This window comes from Pseudophryne corroboree, chromosome 5 (genome assembly GCF_028390025.1).
Source record: "Pseudophryne corroboree isolate aPseCor3 chromosome 5, aPseCor3.hap2, whole genome shotgun sequence".
In the NCBI taxonomy this organism is placed as follows: Eukaryota; Metazoa; Chordata; class Amphibia; order Anura; family Myobatrachidae; genus Pseudophryne; species Pseudophryne corroboree.
The window spans coordinates 141,209,013-141,229,138 of record NC_086448.1 but is presented as its reverse complement, the minus strand read 5'-3'; the positions used below and the strand labels follow the sequence as shown (position 1 = coordinate 141,229,138).

Genomic DNA, 20,126 nt, shown 5'->3' with positions numbered 1-20,126 from the left:
GGAGCTAATGGTGTCCAGTAGCCTAAGAAGCCCAAGCTAGCTGCAAGCAGGTAGGTTCGCTTCTTCTCCCCTTAGTCCCTCGGTGCAGCGAGCCTTTTGCCAGCAGGTCTCACTGTAAAATAAAAAACCTAACATATACTTTCTTTCTAGAGGCTCAGGAGAGCCCCTAGTGTGCATCCAGCTCGTCCGGGCACAAAAATCTAACTGAGGCTTGGAGGAGGGTCATAGTGGGAGGAGCCAGTGCACACTAGGTGACCTAAAGCTTTCTTTAGTTGTGCCCAGTCTCCTGCGGAGCCGCTTTTCCCCATGGTCCTTTCGGAGTTCCCAGCATCCACTAGGACGTTAGAGAAATATTGTTCCATCTGACTATGGGTTAGCTGGCACACACACTGGGGTAGATGTATGATGCAGTGGAGAAGTGGGCCAGTGGAGAAGTTGCCCATGGCAACCAATCAGCTTGGAGCATTTATCAAGTGCATTCTATGAAATTATACGTAGCACCTGATTGGTTGCCATGGGCAACTTCCCCACTGGCTCACTACTCCACTCTTTTCACTGCTTCATACATCTCCCCCATTGTCCTGATGTGTTCCCAGCCTTACCCTGCTAGCCCTCACAGCCTGGTCTGGGTTGCCTCTTTATGATGTCAGGGACAGCCCAGGGCACATGATCACGTAGCTATGGCCCTACCCACTGAACAAATACAAAAGTCAGTTTACACTCCAGCATACACTTACTAGTTTGGGTAGTTGACCTGGAGAACAGCATGTTTAAATACAGCTGTTCAATTAACACTTATGACAAAATGCACCTTTTTAATCCAATAAGTGTGTGACAAAAGTAGTGGCATAATATAAAGAAGGAAAACAAAAACAATAAATATGTTACCAAAGTGTTTCCTTCTTCGCTGTAGCTGTCAATAACTGGATTTCTGTCCAAAAGCTTAAAAATGCGCTGAGCTGAAACCTTTGCTTGTCCATAATCTTGTGCAGTGGAATTGGAATTTCCCACATGAGTACACGCAAAAGAAATAACACTAACTATTCTAAAACAAGATATAAATGATTAAAAAAATCAGTAAGCAATAGTGATAGTAAAATAATTGTAATCACTGTATTAAAGACAAGGGCCCTCATTCCGAGTCGTTCGCTCGTTCTTTTTCATCGCATCGCAGTGAAAATCCGCTTAGTACGCATGCGCAATGTTCGCACTGCGACTGCGCCAAGTAATTTTGCTAAGAAGATAGGATTTTTACTCACGGCTTTTTCTTCGCTCCGGCGATCGTAGTGTGATTGACAGGAAATGGGTGTTACTGGGCGGAAACACAGCGTTTTAGGGGCGTGTGGATGGAAACGCTACCGTTTCCGGAAAAAACGCAGGAGTGGCCGGAGAAACGGGGGAGTGTCTGAGCGAACGCTGGGTGTGTTTATGACGTCAAACCAGGAACGACAAGCACTGAACTGATCGCACAGGCAGAGTAAGTGTGGAGCTACTCTAAAACTGCTAAGTAGTTTGTAATCGCAATATTGCGATTATATCGTTCGCAATTTTAAGATGCTAAGATTCACTTCCAGTAGGCGGTGGCTTAGCGTGTGTAACTCTGCTAAATTCGCATTGCGACCTATCAACTCGGAATGAGGGCCAATATACCAACAATACTTACACGTACCAATAGCAGTCATTCCACATTTTAAGAGAAAATGTAATGCTGGTGCATACTCCAAGCACTTTTTGTGTCCAAAAAGTATGCCAAGCACCTCAATTTTACTCCATGTTAGATTGCAGAGTTCATTATAATTATTCTGATTAACAGTGCTTCAGGGCCAATGTGATAAGTGTGTAGGGGGGTAACGCTGAAGGGTAGGGGGCACTGCTGGCAGCACTTGTCAACTGTTTTAATTACTTTCACTTGTAGTTTCCCTCGTTTTTAAGCCCAGCATCTCCTGACTGCCCTATCTCCTTCCCCTGTCTACTTCCCCTTCCCATCGCTAATACCTACACACAATTCATGAATTTAACTTGAGAGCTCGTTGTTATTCAACCCGTCCTTTATTACATTTTAAGATGCTGACATAGCCGGGATTCAAACACATTTCCTGTGGCATTGCAGTCAGACACTGTATTTATTGAGATGTCTGCCCTTACATAGAAAGCTAGATAATTCTAAGATAGAGAATTCTAACTACAGTATTTGAAGCTTATCTTGTAGTTTGGCTGCAATGGATTGGAAGTGTAACTGCACACTACGGCAGTATATTGAAATGTGTTATTTAATAAAGGGTATTGTAACTAGTGATGAGCGGGTTCGGTTTCTCGGAAACCGAACCCCCCTGAACTTCAGCCTTTTTACACGGGTCCGAGCCATGCTCGGATTCTCCCGTGTGGCTCGGGGTAAACAGAGCGCACCCAAACGTCATCATCCCGCTGTCGGATTCTCGCGAGACTCGGATTCTATATAAGCAACCGCGCGTCGCCACCATTTTCACACGTGCATTGAGATTGATAGGGAGAGTACGTGGCTGGCGTCCTCTCCGTTATAGTAGAAAAGAGTGCTTAGTTATAATTGTGGGGAGGATTGGGGATGGGGAGAAGCTGTTAGGGAGTACAGTGCAGGGTTTTGATTATAATACCACCAGTGAGTTTAATCCGTTGTTTCTCTGCCTGAAAAAAACGCTCCACCATATCTGTGCTCAGTGTGCTGCACTGCTGCATGATATATCTGTGCTGAGTGCACTGCTCACACTGCCTAATTGTGGGGACTGGGGAGCAGTTATAGCAGGAGTACAGTGCACAGTTTTGCTGACAGTGACCACCTGTCCAGTATACGTTTGCCTGAAAAACACTCCTGTGGTGGCTTTTTTTTTTTCTTCATACTAGTTTAGCAGTCTGCTGACAGTGTCCACCAGGTCCGTTATTATTATACAGTATATTATATATATATATAGCAGTACGGTAGGCCACGGCTGAACCTACCTCTGTGTCGTCAGTAGTCGTCCATAAGTAATATAATACTATACTATCCATCCATCTACATTGTATACCTGTGGTGGCTTTTTTCTTCTTCATACTAGTTTAGCAGTCTGCTGACAGTGTCCACCAGGTCCGTTATTATTATACAGTATACTATATATATATATATCTATATAGCAGTACGGTAGGCCACGGCTGTAACTACCTCTGTGTCGTCAGTCGTCCTCCATAAGTAATATAATACTATCCATCCATCTACATTGTATACCTGTGGTGGCTTTTTTTTTCTTCATACTAGTTTAGCAGTCTGCTGACAGTGTCCACCAGGTCCGTTATTATTATACAGTATATTATATATATATATAGCAGTACGGTAGGCCACGGCTGTACCTACCTCTGTGTCGTCAGTCGTCGTCCATAAATAATATAATGCTATACTATCCATCCATCTACATTGTATACCTGTGGTGGCATTTTTTTTCTTCATACTAGTTTAGCAGTCTGCTGACAGTGTCCACCAGGTCCGTTATTATTATACAGTATATTATATATATATAGCAGTACGGTAGGCCACGGCTGTACCTACCTCTGTGTCATCAGTCGTCGTCCATAAGTAATATAATACTATACTATCCATCCATCTACATTGTATACCTGTGGTGGCTTTTTTTTTCTTCATACTAGTTTAGCAGTCTGCTGACAGTGTCCACCAGGTCCGTTATTATTATACAGTATATTATATATATATAGCAGTACGGTAGGCCACGGCTGTACCTACCTCTGTGTCGTCACTCGTCCTCCATAAGTAATATAATACTATACTATCCATCAATCTACATTGTATACCTGTGGTGGCTTTTTTTTTCTTCATACTAGTTTAGCAGTCTGCTGACAGTGTCCACCAGGTCCGTTATTATTATACAGTATATTATATATATATATAGCAGTACGGTAGGCCACGGCTGTACCTACCTCTGTGTCGTCAGTCGTCGTCCATAAGTAATATAATACTATACTATCCATCCATCTACATTGTATACCTGTGGTGGCTTTTTTTTTCTTCATACTAGTTTAGTAGTCTGCTGACAGTGTCCACCAGGTCCGTTATTATTATACAGTATATTATATATATATATATAGCAGTACGGTAGGCCACGGCTGTACCTACCTCTGTGTCGTCACTCGTCCTCCATAAGTAATATAATACTATACTATCCATCCATCTACATTGTATACCTGTGGTGGCTTTTTTTTTCTTCATACTAGTTTAGCAGTCTGCTGACAGTGTCCACCAAGTCCGTTATTATTATACAGTATATTATATATATATAGCAGTACGGTAGGCCACGGCTGTACCTACCTCTGTGTCGTCACTCATTGTTCATAAGTAATATAATACTATACTATCCATCCATCTATATTGTATACCTGTGGTGGCTTTTAGTTGTGCGCATTAAAATATGGAGAACAAAAATGTGGAGGTTAAAAAAATAGGGAAAGATCAAGATCCACTTCCACCTCGTGCTGAAGCTGCTGCCACTAGTCATGGCCGAGACGATGAAATGCCATCAACGTCGTCTGCCAAGGCCGATGCCCAATGTCATAGTACAGAGCATGTAAAATCCAAAACACAAAAGATCAGTAAAAAAATGACCCAAAAATCAAAATTAAAAGCGTCTGAGGAGAAGCGGAAACTTGCCAATATGCCATTTACGACACGGAGTGGCAAGGAACAACTGAGGCCCTGGCCTATGTTCATGGCTAGTGGTTCAGCTTCACATGAGGATGGAAGCACTCATCCTCTCGCTAGAAAACTGCAGTGCCACTCCTAGATGGGCTAGGTGTTTGTGTCAGCCACTAGGGTCGCTTAGCTTAGTCACACAGCTAGCTCATTGCGTCTTTTTTTTAAATTTGCATCATGTGCTGTTTGGGGAGTATTTTTTTGAAGGGTCATCCTGCGTGACACTGCAGTGCCACTCCTAGATGGGCCAGATGTTTGTGTCGGCCACTAGGGTTGCTTAGCTTAGTCACACAGCTAGCTCATTGCGCCTCTTTTTTTCTTTGCGTCATGTGCTATTTGGGGACTATTTTTTTGAAGGGCCATCCTGTGTGACACTGCAGTGCCACTCCTAGATGGGCCTGGTGTTTGTGTCGGCCACTTGTGTCGCTTAGCTTAGCCATCCAGCGACCTCGGTGCAAATTTTAGGACTAAAAATAATATTGTGAGGTGTGAGGTGTTCAGAATAGACTGAAAATGAGTGGAAATTAATGACCACTTCAGATGCATGGGTGCGAGAAGTTGTCTTTCATGGGTACGCAGTTTCTTTCAAGAGGCATCCCCCTCACCAGTTTTGCACAACAGTTACCCCTTTGGATCTGTTAAAGGTGCAAGCTCTACAATTGGTTGTGAGTTCCCTCCTGGATACAGCAGTGGTGGTGTCAGTACCTTTATCCCAAAGAGGCAGAGGATACTAATCAACCTTGTTTCTATTACCAAAACCCAATGACTCTTTCCGGTCTATACTCAACCTCAAATCACTGAACAAGTTTGTGAGAGTATCCAAGTTCCGTATGAAAACACTGGGCTCTATTGTACTGGCCATGGAACCTGGAGATTATATGGTATCCCTGGATATACAAGATGCTTACCTGCATATACCTATTGCCATATCGCATCAGCAATATCTGTGGTTTGCTATTGGCAACCTTCACTATCAGTTCCAGGCTCTACTGTTTGGACTGGCCACGGCTCCTCGGATCTTCATCCAAGGTTATGGCCTTGATGACGGCTCATCTCCATCGCCAAGGAGTAAGGATCCTGCCTTATCTGGACGACTTGCTGATCCTGACAAACTGTCACTGACCTGGATTGGGAGTGTTGTGAACTCGGGGGCTCCTCCGATGGTCGGGAAAAGGAACCACAGCTGGGTCGGAGCAGAGAAGGCCGGATATAGGTTTTCCTCATACAGGACTCTGACAATTATGTTTGATGAAAAAATGTTGAAGAACTTTATTTTGGGAAGAGAGCAATACAGCAACACATGGAAGAAAGAGAACTTGTGGGCAATGTCCAAAGCTACTGAAGAATTTGTGAGCGATGTTTAGAGATACATGAATAAAGAACTTGTGGACGATGGTGAAAGATACTAAAGAATTCTTTAAAGTCACTGGTGAATGAAGAGCTAGTGAGCGATGTTAAAAGATACTGAAGAATTTGTGAGCAATGTTTTAGAAACTCTGATGACTGAAGAACTTGTGAGCGATGTTTGAAGACACTGATGATTGAGGAACTTGTGAGCGATGTTTAAAGACACTGAAGATTTTGTGAGCGATGTTTAAAGACACTGATGACTGAAGAACTTGTGAGCGATGTTTAAAGACACTGATGATTGAAGAACTTGTGAGCGATGTTTAAAGACACTGAAGATTTTGTGAGCGATGTTTAAAGACACGGATGATTTAAGAACTTGTGAGCGATGATAAAGACACTGATGAATGAATAACTTGTGAGCGATGATAAAGACACTGATGAATGAAGAACTTCTTAGCGATGATAAAGACACTGATGAATGAAGAACTTGTGAGCGATGAAAAAAAGGCACTGAAGATTTTGTGAGCAATGTTCAAAGACGCTGATGATTGAAGAACTTATTAGCGCTGTTTAAAGACACTGGAGACTTGGTGAGCAAGCAGAACGATATGCTGGGAAAGTTGACTGGATGCTGGAAACTCTAGGAGATAGCGCAGCGGTCACAGGAGCACTGGAGATTGTTATGCACACCAGTGCCAGCAGGAATGTACTGGTGTCTGAACGGAGAGGGATGCAAAACAAATGAACTCACAGACAGACTGGGGAATATGACATTACATACACAGAAGGTGATAGAGTAACAAAATAAACACAAAGTGAACAGAGAAGCCCAAAGGCTAATAAACTGGGTGTCTCCCTAGTATTAGGAATGCTCAGATGGAAAGAAGCGAGATGTTGTGATTTAATACGTAGAGAACCCGAAATGCTGTTGCTAAGGGCAACAGCAAAAACCCTAAAGGGTTACCAACGGGTGTGGCAGTAAACTCCTTGGTCAGAGATGGAATAATAGACACAAGGAGAGTCTCCACAATCCTAGTCCTCACTTGCAGTGTGTTAGGGTCTCCTGCTCTGTGCTGCCACGTCGTCATGGCAACCGGGAGACAAGTGCTAGCGGAGTAACCTGAGCGCAGCTGATACTCCGGTTCGGGTCTTTTGCTGTACAGTGGTTACAGGCAGGGGATCCGGTGCTGGTTTTTGTGCTCACAGTCTGTGAGGTCTGAGGGGGGCGTAGACAGCACCTGCTTTATAAGGCCTCTTCTCAGGTTAAGCAGATGCTGCTGAATCTTTGTTGGTTAGTCAGTTCCTGAAAGTTAGCCAGTACTGTGTAGCTTTGTATTTGTTTTTGCTTACTGCAAATAGGCCTGGGAATTTGGTACTACACTCTGCCAATCCAGACCTAGCAGTAAGACTGGAGTCAGTCGTTTAGCCTGCTGAGGTTCTTTTGCTATTCTGTGAACCCAGCAGGTTAGTGGCTGTACTTTCAGACCTGCCTGCTTAATCCTCTCTCACTGTGCAGGGCGTCCATGTGTCAGTTTAGTGGCAGTAAGCTGAACCTGGGCCCTGCAAGTGAGAATAAGGATTGTGGAGACTCTCCTTGTGTCTATTATTCCATCTCTGACCAAGGAGTTTACTGCCACACCCGTTGGTAACCCTTTAGGATTTTGCTGTTGCCCTTAGCAACAGCATTTCGGGTTCTCTACGTATTAAAACACAACATCTTGCTTTTTCCATCTGATCATTTCTAATACTAGGGAGACACCCAGTTTATTAGCCTCTGGGCTTCTCTGTTCACTCTGTGTTGGTTTTGTTACCCTATCACCTTCTGTGTACGTTATGTCATATTTCCCAGTCTGTCTGTGAGTTCATTTGTTTTGCATCCCTCTCTGTTCAGACACCAGTACATTCCTACAGGCACTGGTGTGCATAACAGTTCAAACACCAGTACATTCCTGAAGGCACTGGTGTGCATAACACAGTGCACTGGTTCAGCTTACTGCCACTAAACTGACACCTGAACACCTTGCACAGTGAGAAAGGATTTTGGCAGGCAAGTCTGAGAATACAGCCGCAAACTTGCTAGGTTCACAGAGTAGCAAAAGAACCCCAGCAGGTTAAACGACTGACTCCAGTCTTACTGCTAGGTCTGGATTGGCAGAGTGTAGTACCAAATCCCAAGGCCTATTTGCAGTAAGCAACAAACAAATACAAAGTTACACAGTACTAGCTAACTTTCAGGAACTGACTAACCAATAAATATTCAGCAGCATCTGCCTAACCTGAGAAGAGGGTTTATATAGCAGGTGCTGTCCACGCCCCACTCAAACCTCACAGGCTGTGAGCACAAAAACCAGCACCGGATCCCCTGCCGTGCACAGAGCCTGTAACCACTGCACAGCAAAAGACCCGAAACGGAGTATCAGCTGTGCTCAGGTTACTCCGCTAGCACTTGTCTCCCGGTTGCCATGACGACGTGGCAGCACAGGGCAGGAGACCCTAACAGAGATCACCTCTGGAAAAGCGACGTTACTCAGGCGACGGGGCTCTGCCCGGCGTCTGATTTTGAATCTCCCGCCCTAACAGGATTGGTGGAGTGGTTCTGTGACGCCACCCGCTCCCCGCCCACGTGCCTCTGGTGTGTGACAGTACCCCCTCCTCCAGGAGTGGCCCCCGGACACTTTCCGGGCTTTGTGGATATCTGTAATGGAAGATCCGCACTAGTCGGGGAGCCGTGACTTCAGCAGCTTTGACCCAGCTCCTCTCCTCAGGACCGTAACCTTTCAATTCTACCAGATACTGTAGATTCTTGTGAAGATATCGAGAGTCAAGAATAGCTTTAATTTCAAATTGCGTTCCAGTTTCAGTCTCTACAGAGGTTGGCCTAGGAGATTCTGAATGGAACCGATTCAAAACAAGAGTATGAAGGAGAGAGACATGGAAAGAATTTGGTACCCGAAAGTGGGAAGGCAATCCCAATTTGCAGACAACCGGGTTCAGGACTTGCAACACGGGGTAAGGGCCAATGAACCTTGGAGCAAACTTCATAGCAGGCACTCTTAAATGGAGATTGCAGGTAGAGACCCATACCCTGTCACCCACTTTGTACTGGGGAGCTGCCTGTCGCTTCCTATCCGCAAAGAATTTGTAGCGGCTGGAGATTTTCTTGAGGTTAGCATGAACCCTACTCCAGATTTGACTGAAGTGCCGGAGAGTAGAGGCTGCAGCAGGGACATCTTCTGGAGGACAGATGGGTAATTCTGGAACTTGAGGATGGAATCCATAATTAATGAAGAATGGAGACTCACCAGTGGAGGAGTGGTACAGATGATTATGGGCAAACTCAGCCCAGGGTAACAGTTCCACCCAATTGTCTTGCGAAGGAGAGAGATAAACGTGGAGAAAAGTCTCTAAATCTTGATTGACGTGTTCAGTTTGCCCATTGGTTTGAGGATAGTAAGCAGATGAGAACTTGAGCTTTATTTGTAAGGCAGAACAGAGGGCCCTCCAGAACCTTGCCGTGAACTGCACCCCCCGATCAGAGACTATCTCCTGATGTAACCCGTGCAGGCGGAAATGTTCACAAATGAATAATAAAGCCAACTTGGGAGCTAACGGTAACCCGGCCAATGGAATAAAATGTGCCATTTTAGAAAAGCGGTCAATAATCACCCAGATGGTATTATGACCCTTGGAGAAGGGTAATTCGGTATCAAAATCCATCGAAATATGGGTCCAAGGTCTCTTAGGAATGGACAGTGGATGAAGCAACCCCGCAGGAGGCAGAGACGAAGAGTTTTGTGCTGAGCACATTGAGGACATGAGTTGACATAATCCTGTATATCCTTCTTCAGAGTGTCCCACCAGTATGACCTTCGTAGAAATTCCCACATTTTTTGAACTCCAGGATGACCGGAAAACTTGGAGATATGAGCCCACTGCAGCAACTTCGGTTGAATTTAGCTGGTACAGACATTCTTCCAGGAGGAGGACCCAGAGCGGTAGGAGCTGCCGAAATAGAGACTGGACTGAGAATCAAAGCCTTTTCAACTGAATTTTCTTCATCCGAGGCCGTTAAGGAACGAGATAGAGCATCAGCCTTAGTGTTAAAAGTCCCAGCCCGGTACTTAATGATGAACGAGAAACGAATGAAGAAGAGCACCCATCTAGCTTGACGCGGATTCAAGCACTGGGCCGCCTTGAGATACAGCAAGTTCTTGTGATCGGTGTAAATCGTAATTAGATGTTTAGCACCTTCCAGTAAGTATCTCCATTCTTCTAGGGCAGATTTTATTGCCAAAAGTTCCTGGTCTCCAATAGTGTAGTTCCATTCAGCGGGAGAGAACTTGCAAGAATGGAAACCACATGGATGTAACTTCCCATCAGAGGAGTACTGGGAAAGCATGGAACCGATGCCTACTGAGGAAGCATCGACCTCCAAGAAGAATGGTTTAGAAAAATTTGGTTGCTGGAGTTCCGGAGCGGACATAAAGCCTGCTTTCAACCGGGCGAACGCTGCTACAGCTTCAGAAGACCAGTGACTTGGGTCAGACCCCTTTTTGGTTAGGGCAGTAATAGGTGCCACAATGGTAGAGAACCCCTTTATGAATTTCTAGTAGTAATTTGCAAATCCTAGAAATCTTTGTACCGCTTTCAAGGAGAGAGGCTGAGTCCAGTCCCGAATGGCAGTGAGTTTTTCCGGATCCATGCGGAGCTCCGTACCTGAGATGACATAGCCAAGAAATGGAATTAAGGGGACCTCAAAGGTACATTTGGAAATCTTGCCGTAGAGATGATTCCTTCGTAGGCGAAGAAGTACTTCCTTGACTTGTACTCTGTGCTTTGTGAGATTCTTAGAAAATATCAGAATGTCATCCAAATATACCACTACGCTTAGGTATAACATATCTCGGAATATCTCTTTGACAAATCCCTGGAAAACGGCAGTGGCATTGCTGAGGCCAAACGGCATTACCAAATATTCATAATGCCCGTCCCTGGTATTGAAGGCCGTCTTCCATTCGTCCACCTGTCGGATGCGTATCAAATTATAGGCTCCCCTTAAATCGAGCTTAGAGAAATGTGGGCTCCGCGAACCTTATCAAACAGCTCCGTGATGAGCGGCAAGGGGTATTTGTTCTTAATGGAGATATCGTTTAAGCCCCGATAGTCAATACATGGTCTTAACCCTCTGTCCTTCTTCTTCACAAAAAAGAAACCTGCTCCCACCGGAGAGGTAGAGGGGCGAATGAATCCTTTCAGCAAATTAGACTTGCTGTAGTCTGACATAGCTTGGGTCTCGGGTAATGACAAGGGGTAAGTATGTCCCCGGGGTGGCATTTTCCCTGGGATGAGCTCAATGGGACAGTTTCAGGGTCTATGGGCTGGTAACTGATCGGCCGCCTGTTCCGAAAAGATGTCTGTGAACTCCCGATAAACCTCCGGAATGAGCTCTACATCCGACTTGGAAGATACCCGGAGCGGGTAGACAGGAGTGAGACAAATAGAATGACAAAAAGAACTCCAGGACAGTATTTGTGACGACTTCCAGTCGACATGAGGGTTGTGAATTTTAAGCCAAGGAAGACCTAGAACCAGATCGTGGGGCATCTCCCGAATCACTAGGAACTCCAGATGTTCTTGATGCAGAGCTCTCACCTGCAGCTTGATTGGCACTGTGCAACTGGTAATAAGACCATTAGAAATTTGGGTACCATTGATGGCGGTCAATGTAATAGGTCGTTTGACAGACTGTAACTGTAAACCTAAGTTCTGGACACAAGAAAGGGAAACAAAATTCCCTGCAGCCCCAGAGTCCAGCAAAGCTTTAACAGCTATTCACTCAGGAAACAGAGACACGGAGAGTAAACAGTCCACTGTCGGAGAAGGTTTAGATGTAATTCCTAACTCGACTCCTCTGGAACAAGCTAGGACTGCCGTTTTCCGGACGGGACTTGCAGAACTTGAGAAAATGATCCGCGGCTCCACAGTAGAGGCAGAGGCTACCCTCACGACGTCGCTGTCGTTCTTCCGGGGACAGCCGAGATCGATTGATTTGCATGGGTTCGTCTGGACCTGGAGTAACCGTTTGCTTAGACAGGAGAGACCGGAATCTGGATCGATCTGACCAACTACGTTCACCACCTCGTTCCTGCATGCGAAGATCTACCTTTACACTAGAGATGTGCACCGGAAATTTTTCGGGTTTTGTGTATTGGTTTTGGATTTGGTTCCGCGCCCGTGTTTTGGATTCGGACGCGTTTTGGCAAAACCTCCCTGAAATTTTTTTGTCAGATTTGCGTGTGTTTTGGATTCGTTTTTTTTTTTTTTACAAAAAACCCTCAAAAACAGCTTAAATCATAGAATTTGGGGGTCATTTTGATCCCATAGTATTATTATCATCCTCAATAACCATAATTTCCACTCATTTTCAGTCTATTCTGAACACCTCACACCTCACAATATTATTTTTACGCCTAAAATTTGCACCGAGGTCACTGGATGGCTAAGCTAAGCGACACAAGTGGCCGACACAAACACCTGGCCCATCTAGGAGTGGCACTGCAGTGTCAGGCAGGATGGCACTTCAAAAAAATAGTCCCCAAACAGCACATGATGCAAAGAAAAAATAAGATTTTACTCACCGGTAAATCTATTTCTCGTAGTCCGTAGTGGATGCTGGGGACTCCGTAAGGACCATGGGGAATAGCGGCTCCGCAGGAGACTGGGCACATCTAAGAAAGATTTAGGACTACCTGGTGTGCACTGGCTCCTCCCACTATGACCCTCCTCCAGACCTCAGCTAGGATACTGTGCCCGGAAGAGCTGACACAATAGGGAAGGATTTTGAATCCCGGGTAAGACTCATACCAGCCACACCAATCACACCGTATAACTCGTGATATTATACCCAGTTAACAGTATGAACATAACAGAGCCTCTCAACAGATGGCTCAACAATAACCCTTTTAGTTAACAATAACTATATACAAGTAATGCAAACAGTCCGCACTTGGGACAGGCGCCCAGCATCCACTACGGACTACGAGAAATAGATTTACCGGTGAGTAAAATCTTATTTTCTCTGACGTCCTAGTGGATGCTGGGGACTCCGTAAGGACCATGGGGATTATACCAAAGCTCCCAAATGGGCGGGAGAGTGCGGATGACTCTGCAGCACCGAATGAGAGAACTCCAGGTCCTCCTCAGCCAGGGTATCAAATTTATAGAATTTTGCAAACGTGTTTGCCCCTGACCAAGTAGCAGCTCGGCAAAGTTGTAAAGCCGAGACCCCTCGGGCAGCCGCCCAAGAAGAGCTCACCTTCCTTGTGGAATGGGCTTTTACCGATTTAGGCTGCGGCAACCCAGCTGCAGAATGCGCAAGCTGAATTGTGCTAGAAATCCAGCGAGCAATGGTCTGCTTTGAAGCAGGAGCTCCCAGCTTGTTGGGTGCATACAGGATAAACAGCAAGTCAGCCTTTCTGACTCCAGCCGTCCTGGAAACATAAATTTTCAAGGCCCTGACCATGTCCAGTAACTTGGAATCCTCCAAGTCCCTAGTAGCCGCAGGCACCACGATAGGTTGGTTCAAGTGAAAAGCTGATACCACCTTGGGAAGAAACTGGGGACGAGTCCTCAATTCTGCCCTATCCATATGGAAAATCAAATAGGGGCTTTTATATGATAAGCATGGCCACTTTCCACGTGAGATATTTTAAATCCACGGTTTTTAGTGGCTCAAACCAATGCGACTTCAGGAAACCCAACACCACGTTGAGGTCCCATGGTGCCACTGGAGGCACAAAAGGAGGCTGAATATGCAGCACTCCCTTAACAAATGTCTGAACTTCAGGCAGTGAAGACAGTTCTTTTTGGAAGAAAATCGACAAAGCCGAAATCTGGACCTTAATGGAACCCAGTTTTAGGCCCATAGTCACCCCTGACTGCAGGAAGTGCAGAAATCGACCCAGGTGAAATTCCTCTGTTGGGGCCTTCTTGGCCTCACACCACGCAACATATTTACGCCATATGCGGTGATAATGCTTAGCGGTTACCTCTTTCCTAGCCTTAATGAGCGTAGGAAGGACTTCCTCCGGAATACCCTTTTCCTTTAGGATCCGGTGTTCAACCGCCATGCTGTCAAACGCAGCCGCGGTAAGTCTTGGAACAGACAGGGCCCCTGCAGCAGCAGGTCCTGTCTGAGTGGCAGAGGCCATGGGTCCTCTGAGATTAACTCTTGAAGTTCCGGGTACCAAGACCTTCTTGGCCAATCCGGAACAATGAGTATAGTTCTTACTCCTCTTTTCCTTATTATCCTCAGTACCTTGGGTATGAGAGGAAGAGGAGGGAACACATAAACCGACCGGTTCACCCACGGTGTCACTAGAGCGTCCACAGCTATCGCCTGAGGGTCCCTTGACCTGGCGCAATATTTTTCTAGTTTTTTGTTTAGGCGGGACGCCATCATGTCCACCTGTGGCTTTTCCCAATGGTTTACTATCTGTTGGAAGACTTCTGGATGAAGTCCCCACTCTCCCGGGTGGAGGTTGTGTCTGCTGAGGAAGTCCGCTTCCCAGTTGTCCACTCCCGGAATGAACACTGCTGACAGTGCTAACACGTGATTTTCCGCCCATCGGAGAATCCTTGTGGCTTCTGCCATCGCCGCCCTGCTTCTTGTGCCGCCCTGTCGGTTTACATGGGCGACAGCCGTGATGTTGTCTGACTGGATCAGAACCGGCTGGTTTTGAAGCAGGGCTTTTGCCTGACTCAGGGCATTGTAAATGGCCCTCAGTTCCAGAACATTTATGTGTAGGGAAGTCTCCTGACTTGTCATAAGTCCTTGGAAGTTTCTTCCCAGCGTGACTGCCCCCCAGCCTCGAAGGCTGGCATCCGTGGTCACCAGGACCCAGTCCTGTATGCCGAATCTGCGGCCCTCCATGAGATGAGCACTCTGCAGCCACCACAAGAGAGACACCCTGGTCCTTGGAGACAGGGTTATTAGCCAATGCATTTGAAGATGCGATCCGGACCATTGGTCCAAGAGGTCCCACTGAAATATTCTGGCATGGAACCTGCCGAATGGGATTGCTTCGTAGGAAGCTACCATCTTTCCCAGGACTCGCATGCAGTGATGCACCGACACCTGTTTTGGTTTTAGGAGGCCTCTGACTAGAGACGACAGCTCCTTGGCTTTCTCCTCTGGGAGAAACGCTTTTTTCTGGACTGTGTCCAGAATCATTCCCAGGAACAGTAGACGTGTCGCAGGAACCAGCTGTGACTTTGGAATATTCAGAATCCAACCATGCTGGTGTAGCACCTCCTGAGATAGTGCTACGCCCACTAACAACTGCTCTCTGGATCTCGCTTTTATCAGGAGATTGTACAAGTATGGGATAATTAAAACTCCCTTTTTTCGAAGGAGTATCATCATTTCAGCCATTACCTTGGTAAATACCCTCGGTGCCATGGACAGGCCGAACGGCAACGTCTGGAATTGGTAATGACAATCCTATACCACAATTCTGAGGTACTCCTGGTGAGGATGGTAAATGGGGACATGCAGGTAAGCATCCTTGATGTCCAGAGATACCATGTAATCCCCCTCTTCCAGGCTTGCAATAACCGCCCTGAGCGATTCCATCTTGAACTTGATTTTTTTTATATATGTGTTCAAGGATTTTAAATTTAAAATGGGTCTCACCGAACCGTCCGGTTTCGGTACCACAAACATTGTGGAATAGTAACCCCGTCCTTGTTGGAGTAGGGGCACCTTGACTATCACCTGCTGGGAATACAGCTTGTGAATTGCCTCTAACACAGCCTCCCTGTCTGAGGGAGTCGTTGGTAAGGCAGATTTGAGGAAACGGCGGGGTGGCAATGTCTCGAATTCCAGCTTGTACCCCTGAGATACCACTTGAAGGATCCAGGGATCTACTTGTGAGCGAGCCCACTGATTACTGAAGTTTTTGAGACGGGCCCCCACCGTACCTGGCACCGCCTGTTGAGCCCCAGCGTCATGCGGCGGACTTAGCAGATGAAGCGGGGGAGGACTTTTGTTCCTGGGAAATGGCTGAATGCTGCAGCTTTTTCCCTCTACGTCTGCCTCTGTGCAGAAAGGACGCGCCTCTACCTCGCCTGCTCTTTTGGGGACGAAAGGACTGCACCTATAATACGGTACTTTCTTTGGTTGTGAGGGGACATTTGGTAAAAAAGCTGACTTCCCAGCCGTTGATGTGGACACTAGGTCCGAAAGACCATCCCCGAACAACTCCTCACCCTTGTAAGGCAAAACTTCCATGTGCCTTTTAGAATCTGCATCCCCTGTTTAGATGCCAGCCGGCAAATATCGCTCTGTGCATCTCTTATGTAAAAGACCGCGTCTTTAATATGCTCTATGTTAAGCAATATAGTGTCCCTGTCTAGGGTGTCAATGTTTTCTGACAGGGAGTCTGACCACGCAGCTGCAGCACTGCACATCCATGCTGAAGCAATAGCTGGTCTCAGTATAACACCAGTGTGTGTATATATAGCCTTCAGGAGAGCCTCCTGCTTTCTATCAGCAGGTTTCTTTAGGGCGGCCGTATCCGGAGACGGTAGTGCCACCTTTTCTGATAGGCGTGTAAGCGCTTTATCCACCCTAGGTGGTGTTTCCCAACGTGATGTATCCTCTGACGGGAAAGGGTACGCGATTAGTAATTTTTTTGAAATCACCAATTTTCTATCGGGGGAAGCCCACGCTACCTCACACACTTCATTTAATTCTTCAGAAGGGGGAAAGACTACTGGTAGTTTTTTCTCCCCAAACATAATACCCTTTTTTGTGGTACCTGGGGTTACATCAGAAATGTGTAAAACATTTTTCATTGCCTCAATCATATAACGAGTGGCCCTAGTGGACATTACATTTGCGTCATCGTCGTCGACACTGGTATCAGTATCCGTGTCGACATCTGTGTCTGCCATCTGAGGTAGCGGGCGTTTTAGAGCCCCTGATGGCCTTTGAGACGCCTGGGCAGGCACGAGCTGAGAAGCCGGCTGTCCCGCATTTGGCATGTCGTCAAATTTTTTATGTAAGGAGTCGACTCTTTCGCGTAATTCCTTCCACAAGTCCATCCACTCAGGTGTCTGCCCCGCCGGGGGTGACAACACATTTATAGGCACCTGCTCCTCCTCCACATAAGCCTCCTCATCAAACATGTCGACACAGCCGTACCGACACACAGCACACACACACAGGGAATGCTCTGATAGAAGACAGAACCCCACAAAGCCCTTTGGGGAGACAGAGTGAGAGTATGCCAGCACACACCAGAGCGCTATATAATACAGGGATTAACTAAATTATATCCCCTTATAGCTGCTATATATGTATATTGCGCCTAAATTTAGTGCCCCCCCCTCTCTTTTTTACCCTTTCTGTAGTATAGACTGCAGGGGAGAGCCAGGGAGCTTCCTTCCAGCGGAGCTGTGAGGGAGAAATGGCGCCAGTGTGCTGAGGGAGATAGCCCTGCCCCTTTTTCGGCTGACTTTTCTCCCGCTGTTTTCTGTATTCTGGCAGGGGTAATTATCACATATATAGCCTCTGGGGCTATATATTGTGATATATTTGCCAGCCAAGGTGTATTTATTGCTGCTCAGGTCGCCCCCCCCTAGCGCCCTGCACCCTCAGTGACCGAAGTGTGAAGTGTGTATGAGTAGCAATGGCGCACAGCTGCAGTGCTGTGTGCTACCTTGGAGAAGACTGATGTCTTCAGCCGCCGATTTTCCGGACTCTTCTTGCTTCTGGCTCTGTAAGGGGGACGGCGGTGCGGCTCCGGGACTGAACATCAATGGCCGGTTCCATGCGGTCGATCCCTCTGGAGCTAATGGTGTCCAGTAGCCTAAGAACTGAAGCCCAAGCTACCACCAGTTAGGTAGGTTCGCTTCTTCTCCCCTTAGTCCCTCGTTGCAGTGAGCCTGTTGCCAGCAGGTCTCACTGTAAAATAAAAAACCTAAAATATACTTTCTTTCTAGGAGCTCAGGAGAGCCACTAGTGTGCATCCAGCTCAGCCGGGCACAGGATTCTAACTGAGGTCTGGAGGAGGGTCATAGTGGGAGGAGCCAGTGCACACCAGGTAGTCCTAAATCTTTCTTAGATGTGCCCAGTCTCCTGCGGAGCCGCTATTCCCCATGGTCCTTACGGAGTCCCCAGCATCCACTAGGACGTCAGAGAAAAAGAGGTGCACCAAGGTCGCTGTGTGACTAAGCTAAGCGTCACAAGTGGCCGACACAAACACCTGGCCCATCTAGGAGTGGCACTGCAGTGTCAGACAGGATGGCACTTCAAAAAAATTGTCCCGAAATAGCACATGATGCAAAGAAAAAAAGAGGCGCACCAAGGTTGCTGTGTGACTAAGCTAAGCGACACAAGTGGCCGACACAAACACCTGGCCCATCTAGGAGTGGCACTGCAGTGTCAGACAGGATGGCACTTCAAAAATATTGTCCCCAAACAGCACATGATGCAAAGAAAAAAAGAGGCGCACCAAGGTAGCTTTGTGACTAAGCTAAGCGACACAAGTGGCTGACACAAACACCTGGCCCATCTAGGAGTGGCACTGCAGTGTCAGACAGGATGGCACTTTAAAAAAATAGTCCCCAAACAGCACATGATGCAAAGAAAAATGAAAGAAAAAAGAGGTGCAAGATGGAATTGTCCTTGGGCCCTCCCACCCTCCCTTATGTTGTAAACAGGACATGCACACTTTAACGAACCCATCATTTCAGCGACAGGGTCTGCCACACGACTGTGACTGAAATGACTGGTTGGTTTGGGCCCCCACCAAAAAAGAAGCAATCAATCTCTCCTTGCACAAACTGGCTCTACAGAGGCAAGATGTCCACCTCATCATCATCCTCTGATTCCTCACCCCTTTTCACTGTGTACCAGTGCCGTAACTAGGCATTTCAGTGCTGTGTGCAAGAAATGGCATTGGCGCCCCCCCCCCCCCCCCTATGCAAGAAAGGGGCAAAAATATATAGGGGTGTGGCTTCATGGGGAAGGGCGTGGCCACAAAATAATACCAATCCATACTACGGTGCACAGTAGCGCCACTACACCATACACCAGGTAGAGCCCCTTTTACACATTACGGCAGACAGCGTCCCCGTTTTTACACATTACGGCAGACAGCGCCTCCTTTTTACACAAGTACGGCAGACAGCACCTCCTTTTTACACATTATGACAGACAGCGTCCCCCTTTTTACACATTACGGCAGACAGTGTCCCCTTTTTACACATTACGGCAGCCAGTCCCTCTTTTTACACATTGCGTCCTAAAGCACATGAGCTGCTTCCTTCTACATATTACATCCCCACAGCTACCTGTATAATGACACAGCCCAGCTGATGCTGCCCTCACTGCCACAGCACCATGCACAGCAGCACACCAGGCAGGGACACTTTACATTATACATGCCACAGCTACCTGTATGCTGCCCTCACTGACACAGCACAGCAGCATACCAGGCAGGGACACGTTCTTTGAGCCGAAGGATGTGCAACATAATGTAGTGGGGAGAAAGAAGTTGCCGTCTGCGCAGAGAGCTTCCCACCGCCGGTGCCCGCTCACCTTTTGCTGGCTCCGGGTCATGTCGGTGGGAGCCTAATCGCGGGGGGGGTGAATGGGGGGCGAGCTGGTAACATGACGCGGGAGCCTAATCATCGAGAAGGGGGGGGGCTAGCAGGTAACATCAGGGAGCATAATTGTGGGGGAGTGAGGGAGGGGGGCTAGCTGGTAACATGCCGCGGGAGCCTAATCGAGGGGGGGGGCTAGCGGGTAACATGCTGCGGGAGCCTAATCGCGGTGGGTGAGGGGGGCTAGCAGGTAACATGCGGGAGCATAATTGCGGGGGGTGAGGGCGGGTGACAAGCGATACTCTGGCTATTCAATCATGGTGCTGTCATTGGGAAGGTGGGTAAGGCGGCAAAATTGCAGAGAGAGGATTGTACGTGTTTAGAATGCATGGGTTACACTCACGTAAACACAGTCATAGCAGTGCCGACTGATAAGAATTGGCCGGCCACGGCA

The 20,126-nt window shown here is 47.0% G+C and overlaps 1 protein-coding gene across 1 annotated transcript in view; it reads right to left on the bottom strand.

Moving 5' to 3' along the window:
- The window catches only part of LOC134927385 (ATP-dependent translocase ABCB1-like), a 943,310-nt gene that overhangs the window by 110,643 nt on the left and 812,541 nt on the right, over positions 1-20,126 (bottom strand). Inside the window, exon 20 of the mRNA XM_063921755.1 lies at positions 889-1,045. Within this exon, the coding sequence (XP_063777825.1) occupies positions 889-1,045 (157 nt within the window). The remainder of the gene's footprint in view (positions 1-888; positions 1,046-20,126) is intronic.